The 7368-nt window shown below is 56.5% G+C and overlaps 1 protein-coding gene across 1 annotated transcript in view; it reads left to right on the forward strand.

Annotated features, from left to right (window-relative positions):
- Positions 1–4205, forward strand: part of MYH9 (myosin heavy chain 9) — a 67622-nt gene extending 63417 nt beyond the window's left edge. Inside the window, exons 34-41 of the mRNA XM_042782713.1 lie at positions 407–535; positions 1366–1454; positions 1536–1659; positions 2020–2228; positions 2771–2879; positions 2994–3166; positions 3699–3725; positions 4088–4205. Coding sequence (XP_042638647.1) covers positions 407–535; positions 1366–1454; positions 1536–1659; positions 2020–2228; positions 2771–2879; positions 2994–3166; positions 3699–3725; positions 4088–4205 — 978 coding nt within the window. The remainder of the gene's footprint in view (positions 1–406; positions 536–1365; positions 1455–1535; positions 1660–2019; positions 2229–2770; positions 2880–2993; positions 3167–3698; positions 3726–4087) is intronic.
- Positions 4206–7368: the final 3163 nt, after the last annotated feature.

A 7368-nucleotide genomic window follows, 5' to 3' on the forward strand; every position in this document is an offset into this window, starting at 1 on the left:
TGCATTGTAAATTTTGGTCAATGACATGAGACAAAGTATATGTGAACTGCTGTATGAAAAGTGAATTTACTCTGTAAATCTTCACCCAAAAATCCTAAGGAAAAAAAAAAAAAGGAAGTGTAGAGAGTTAGAAACAGGAGACAGCTCGGGCTAGTGTGTGCTCACTGATGGAAAGCGTCCCGAGTATGCTTTATCAATCTGTTATCTCAGCCAAGAAAAGCGTGCAAATGGTAAAGGGTGAGAGATGTATCATTAGGTGCTGTTTCACGGTTAAGCTGCTAAACTATGGCATCAGCCTAAAGACCAGCTGTGTGTACCTCTTGGTGCTGTGGCCCTGGGGGAGGAGGGAGGGTGGTGAAGTGGTGAACATGGGTGTGGTGCCAAACTCTGCCCTCACCCTCACCAGGCCCAGATGAAGGATTACATGCGGGAGCTGGATGATACGCGAGCCTCCCGGGAAGAGATCCTGGCACAGGCCAAGGAGAACGAGAAGAAGCTGAAGAGCATGGAGGCCGAGATGATGCAACTGCAGGAGGTGGGCAGAGCCACGCTCAGGGCTGGGGGTGGGTGGGGGTACGCTCAGGGCTGCAGGAGGTGGGCCGCGTGCTCTGGGGGTGGGGTGGGGGTAGTTTCAGGGCTGCAGGAGGTGGGCCGCGTGCTTCGGTGGGGATGGGGTGTGTACTCAGGGCTGCAGGAGGGAGATCGGTCAGCCTCCCTCTGGCCAGCAGGTAGCACTCAGGGTCTTCCCCTGCCAGCCTGAGCACCTGGGCAGGCCTCCTAACTGACTGGGTGGACTCTAGAAATGAGTTGGTAGGGGTGGTTATTGCTTTACACAGGCGCCCTTCAGGGTTTCATTAAGTAGCAGGGCTCCCTGATGTGATTAAAGTGTGCATGAAAAGTAAATTGTGAAATGAGGCTTTGTGGTAATCACCACCCCCTGCTGTGCCGTCCCTGCTGGCCAGGGGGCGCCCTCCACAGGATATACAAAAAGTGTCTGTGATTACTGGAGCATCTCATCACACGTCTCGGGGACATGTCCCTTGGCGTAAACGCTCTCCTACAGGGTGGCTGCCAGGCGTTTGCTCAGGCTTTCAGAGCCCTCATTACTCAGGCCCCAGGTCGCGCCTCTGTCCCTCCCAACTTCTAGTCTACCAGAATACAGAGGGACCAGTTGTCAGGGTGTCTCTGTCCTTGTCATCTGCCCAGGACAGTTCTTTACCCATTTCTGCATTCTTGCCACTCGGATATACAGGGGCTTTGGGTGGGCTGTCAGGGTAGTGGGTGGCCCTGCAGGGTAGTGGGTGGGCTGTCAGGGTAGTGGGTTGCCCTGGACGTCACACTCTCACACTCTGGTCCTCGTGGCAGGAGCTGGCAGCTGCCGAGCGTGCCAAGCGCCAGGCCCAGCAGGAGCGGGATGAGCTGGCCGACGAGATCGCCAACAGCAGCGGCAAAGGGTGAGCGTGTGTCCAAGAGCGGAGGAAGGTGAGGGTGCACTGTGCTTTGGGATGGGCCCTCACGCGTCTCCCCTCGCCCAGAGCCCTGGCGATGGAGGAGAAGCGGCGCCTGGAGGCCCGCATTGCGCAGCTGGAGGAGGAGCTGGAGGAGGAGCAGGGCAACACAGAGCTGGTGAACGACCGCCTGAAGAAGGCAAACCTGCAGGTGGGGACCGGCCAGGCGCCTTTTGCATGGTGCCCAGGCCCGCTTCTGAGGCCGGGGCTCAGAGCTCTCTCCCATAGCGCTCCAGGCCTCCCAGGTGGTGGCCCCACTGTGTAGGCCTCGGTGCCAGCTGCTCCCCCGTTGCTTCAGGGGAAGATGCCCTGGCCCCTCTCAAGGTGCACGCGGTTTCTCTCTCGGGAGTTAGGTTGCTAGACCCTTGTTAATGGGAGCATCTGGGAGAGCAGGGGCTAAGGCCCTCTGTAGGAACCGGCTGCCTCCTTCCTCAGGCCCCACCCACTGCCCTGCCCCTTAATGCTCTCCGGCCACGGCCTAGCTGTCTCCAACCATCCTTCCTTTCTGCAGATCGACCAGATCAACACCGACCTGAACCTGGAGCGCAGCCACGCCCAGAAGAACGAGAATGCTCGGCAGCAGATGGAGCGCCAGAACAAGGAACTTAAGGTCAAGCTGCAGGAGATGGAGGGCACTGTCAAGTCCAAGTACAAGGCCTCCATCACTGCCCTGGAGGCCAAGATCGCCCAGCTGGAGGAGCAGCTGGACAACGAGACCAAGTACGTGGAACCACCCTCTGGCCTTGCTGGGGTGCTGTTCCCAGAATTAGGACAGAAACCAACCTGAGTCCCAGCAGCCACTTCCCTCCATCCTGACAGGGCCCTTGCCTGTTTCCCAGGGACCCTATAGGTTTGAATAGGAGCCTGTCGCCCAGCCTCAAGCCAAGGACTTTGGTGACTGGCTCTGAGGGCTGAGTTGGGGGTTGAGGGGGATCCCTGTCCAGGTGGACAGCAGTCCTAGGGGCCAACCAAGGCAGACTTCCAGAATCTCAGCTTCCCCTTTTCTGAGCTTAAGTTCTTTGTGGGGGGTCACTTCTCTTCTCTGAGCCCTTTTCCTCGTCTTTGAAATCACAGTGCCTCTGATAAATACACAGTAGGTGTTCAAAGCACACAGTAGGTATTCAGTAAAAAGTGTCAACCTTTGCGTCAAGGCCTCCATACAAAGCCCTGGGTAATGGTCCAGTTTGTGGTTTGTTGGTTGGACCCTGAGGGCGAGTCTGGAAGCCTTGTCCCCTGCTGAGCTCTGCGTCTGTGCTGCACAGGGAGCGCCAGGCGGCCTGCAAACAGGTGCGTCGGGCGGAGAAGAAGCTGAAGGACGTCCTGCTGCAGGTGGATGATGAGCGGAGGAACGCAGAGCAGTTCAAGGACCAGGTGTGTGGGAGGACGGAGCTGTGGGGACCCACCTGTCCGATAGTGGGAGGGGCTAGATGGACCGCACCTGCCCAGAGCCTCTTAACGAGGGCCGCTGGCCACGCCTCTCCGCAGGCCGACAAGGCGTCCACACGCCTGAAGCAGCTCAAACGGCAGCTGGAGGAGGCTGAGGAGGAGGCCCAGCGGGCCAACGCCTCCCGCCGGAAACTACAGCGTGAGCTGGAAGATGCCACCGAGACCGCTGATGCCATGAACCGCGAGGTCAGCTCCCTCAAGAACAAGCTCAGGTAAGCCCACCTGACCTTGACCTTCAGCTCCCACTAGCCCCTCCACTTTATGGTTTCTCCTGGAAGAGTTTGTTCTGGAAAACACACTCCAGGACATTCAGCACTTGTGACCCCAGTTCCACTAAGCCAGGTGTCAGTGAGCAAGACACTCAGTGACAGACAGACTGAGGGTTGACCACAGAGCCCCCTAGGTCCCCCTCAGTGGGTCTTCCTGCCTGTGAGGTATTGGACACCCTCCTGGAGCGGCTTTTGAATAAACATTTAATTCTCTTGGGAATGATTCCCAGCCGACTTTAGAAGTCTGTTCCTGTCGTTGCTCTAAGCCACTTCTCCATGCTGGGGTTTTTGAATTAGGAGTTTCTTGGGGCGACCTGGCCCAGCCCCTGCTCAGAGCCCCTGGTGTCCGAACGCAAGGTAATCATGCAGTGCGGCTACAAACGGTGCCTTTTAAAGTCCGGGGCGAGCAGGTGGCTTTGGCTCGAAATTCTTCTCTCTCCCCTCCTTTGCATGGGAATCTTTTTTTTCCTTTTAACATAACGCAGCAAGACCAGACGTGGTGGTCAGTATTTAATGTGAACCCACATGCACTGTGCCGGGCACTGGGCCTCCTCTCGGAGCCAGCTGTTTTATGAGAAGTTTGAGCAGAAGTCATACTCTGCCCTGGAGACTGTTCCACTTGTGAATCCGTCCTGTTTTCTCAGTTGTGTTACAGTGTCTAACACCTGAGTGTCTCACAGGGCGCAGTGGTTTCCTGAAAGCACTTCAGCCTTGAGCTCAGTGTTGCATCTCCCCGTGGGAAGAGGTGTTAGGTGCCTAGTTTCTGTCTAAAACAAACTTTGCAGTGTGTGAGCTCTGTTGCGTACCCTCACCACCCCCACACATACCCTTAGCCCTGCTAACCCTTGGCCTCTGCCCCTCCAGGCGTGGGGACCTGCCCTTTGTGGTGCCCCGCCGAATGGCCCGGAAGGGTACCGGTGACTGCTCGGATGAGGAGGTGGATGGCAAAGCGGATGGGGCTGAGGCCAAAGCTGCTGAATAAGCCTTCTCTCCCTGCTGCCGAGATGGACAGACAGACGACTCCGCCTCCCTTTCCCAACCCCGCAGCACCCCCTCTCCACCTTCCGGAGCCTGCTGTGACCGTGCCCCCCCAGTGCCCGCTAGGCCCGGAGACTTCAGGCCCGCAGATGCCCGCCCATCCCCCGCCCACTGAGGGCACTTGGCTTCTGCTGCGGCAGTCACTTCGTCTCCCCTCCCGCCCTCCTCTCCAAATCTGATACCAAAGAGTCCGGCTCCAGGGCCCAGGCCCGGGAAGGAGTGGCCAGCAGGCTCTCCGGCTGTCTCTTGCCAATAAGCACAAGACGGCGAGTTGAGGAGGGCAGGCCCCCGGCGGTGGGCCCGAGTGTTTTCTACAAATCTATTTTTCTCCGACTAGAGGTGTTTTGATAACAGGACACCCCCGAAGAGTTGGCACCTTCCCTCCCCTCACCACCAGCTCCCTCTCTTCCTCCTTCTCTGCTGTTGGCAATCACACGTGGTGACCTCACACACCTGCTGCCTCATTGGCCCCCCACCCCACGAGGCGCTGGGTGGTTCGGCAAGAGTAAGCCCCAGCGGCTGCACTTCTGTGCCGGGCACAGAATGCTGGGGTGGGGGAGGGGTGGACTCCTGCACACCCCCTCCCGGGCAGTGCCACTGTCCTCTGGCCCCTTCCTGATTCCAAACTGTCTCAAGTGCAATGATGATCCACCTCCTCTGCTGAGGACAGCCTGCCCCTGCCACAGCCAGGCTGTGGGGCTTGAGCAGACGGCGTCGGGGTCCAGCTGGAAAGGCGGCGAGCCTTCCGGCGGCTTCTCCCAGTACTCTTGGGGACCAAATATATTTAACGGTTAAGGGACTTGTCCCAAGTCTGACAGCCAGAGCGTTACCAAGGGCCAGTGGCCCTCTCCCACGACTTTGCCCATGCTCCAGGATGGGGCCCGAGGGGAGCTGGTCTGCACTGTTGACTCCGTGTGGTTTAGTGCACAGATATATTTTGAAAGGAAAAATAAAAATGGGTTTTTATGTCCCCCTCCTGTCATCCGTGATCACCTTCCCGGTCTCTGTCACTGCCTTTGCTCTGGAGCCCTGTTTGGAAGTGAGCAGCTCGCCCCGCACCGGCCTGCACTGTGGCGCGTCTCCCCTGATTCCCAGCTGTTTGTATGTGCTGCGTTTAGACTTACCTGTGGCAAAGAAGGCATTATTTTTTTTTTTTTAAGGAAACAAACTCTCAATGAATCATGAAGATATATAAAAGCTACTATGCCTCCAGAGCTCTGAATTCAGGTCCCAGCTGCTGTCACAAAGGAGTGACTGCAAGGCCCCCCCTTTTTTATATAATAAAAGTGCCTTAGCGTGTGTGCGGCTGTCACCACTACAGGAATCTGGTTTACAGATGTTTTTCACTGAGCGTCACAATAAAGAGTACCATGTGCTACGAGCGTGTGTCCCGTGGTCTGCCTGCGGAGGGGCCAGGCCTGCCTGCGAGGGGCTGTGCTTCCTTCCGACAGCCAGCACCGCCTCTGTGCAGCCTCCACTGTGGCTGGGGCATGGACGCGGGCGGGCTTGGGCAGTCATGCCAAGAAGGTAAGACAGAAAAACATGCCGGCCACATTTAAGGATGCTAGGAGCCTTGGTGGCACAGCGGTTAAGCACTCAGCTGCTAACCGAAGGCTAGCAGTTCAAATCCTGCCAACAGCTCAACAGAAGGAAAGACCTGGTGGTCAGCTTCTGTGAGGATTACAGCTAAGAAAACCCTGTGGGATAGATCTGCTGTCAGAAGGGGCCGCTGCGTAACAAGAGCATGTTCTGAGAACTTACTGGTTTAGTTCAGTTAGCGAGCACTACTACGTGCTTGACACCGAGCTGGCAGTAGGGATAGAGACCCCATGTCCAGGGGCTTAATCATCGAGCAGTGCAATGTCTGCTCTAGGGAGGTATACCCCAAACGCTGTAGATGCAGGAACGAGAGAGCCACTGCCTCCTGGAGGAGGAGGCTGCAAGAGAGGGCATGGGGCCAGCATCTTCTGGCCTCTGATTTCATGAGAGCGGAGAGAAGGATCAACAGCAACAGCCCAAAGGTGAGTCCCATAAGGCAGAAGTCAGGCCGCCGCCCTCCAACCTTTGCCAATTCTGACAGCAACCTTCGCCTCCGGGCACTCACTACCTGTCTGCTGGGTTCCATGATTCGTTGCAACAGCAGCACAGAACTCACAGAAAATACTTAAAAATTACAGGGTTTATTAGATAACAGGTTCAGGAACATGCTCAGGATACCGTTTTTGGTAATCCTCCCCAAGGCCAGAACCATAGGTGTGCCTCTCTAAATGGTACAAAGCTCTTTCCACTTTGCTGATAGGTACGCCCCACTCAGCCAGCAAGCCTCCAGCCCAAAGGCATTCAACTTTCTCACTCCATAGGCTGCCAAGCCTACCCTGCTGTCTCATCCCTGTCTTGGTTCTGATTCTACTGTCTCTGCCAAGAGGTCCAACCCAGAGATCTTGGGTCCAAATACTGCTGGCTTTTCTCTGTCTCGATGGTAGTGATATCACCCTCTCTGACTCTAGGAGGGCTCATGTTAAGCCTAGTGGAATGACAGAAGTGACCAATTTTGAAATTAGGGTTCCATTCACCTTATCGTGGTCCCACCCAACAAAGGCACCAGATACACCTTACATTTGCATAGTCCCACCCAGTTACGTGGTGGGAGTTCCAAAGACTGTGGATGGCTGGAAGAGCACAGAAGCTGGTCAAGAGCTGTCAAACCTGTTTATTCAGTCATCCCTTTCACAAAGTCCGAGCATAAACCAGGCCCCTTGCTGAGAATACAAGGCTGTTCCAGACATGTCCCTGCAGAGGCGGGGAGGAAAGGCTTTTCTCGAAAGGGTATGGCATCCATTGGAGTCAAGGGGTGTGTGAGGACAGCATGGGGGCTGTGTGAGGGCCACCCCACTCAGGCCAGCAGGTGGGCTGCCTTGTCTGCCCAGTGCAGGTTCTAGGGACCATTGCACCCCACTAGAAGTAACAGTTTCTCCATGCACCCCAGGCCCCCAACAGTGACACAGGCCGGCCTCCGAATGAGTTCCATTTCAGCACCTGGGAAGGGAGCCTCAGGCAGGGAGCCAGGTAGGTGGGGCTGGCACCGGAGGGCTATGTGCGCCTCCCTT

This window comes from Orycteropus afer, unplaced genomic scaffold, assembly GCF_000298275.1.
Source record: "Orycteropus afer afer isolate SDZICR_OR568_19922 unplaced genomic scaffold, OryAfe1.0 scaffold00421, whole genome shotgun sequence".
Taxonomy (NCBI): domain Eukaryota; kingdom Metazoa; phylum Chordata; class Mammalia; order Tubulidentata; family Orycteropodidae; genus Orycteropus; species Orycteropus afer.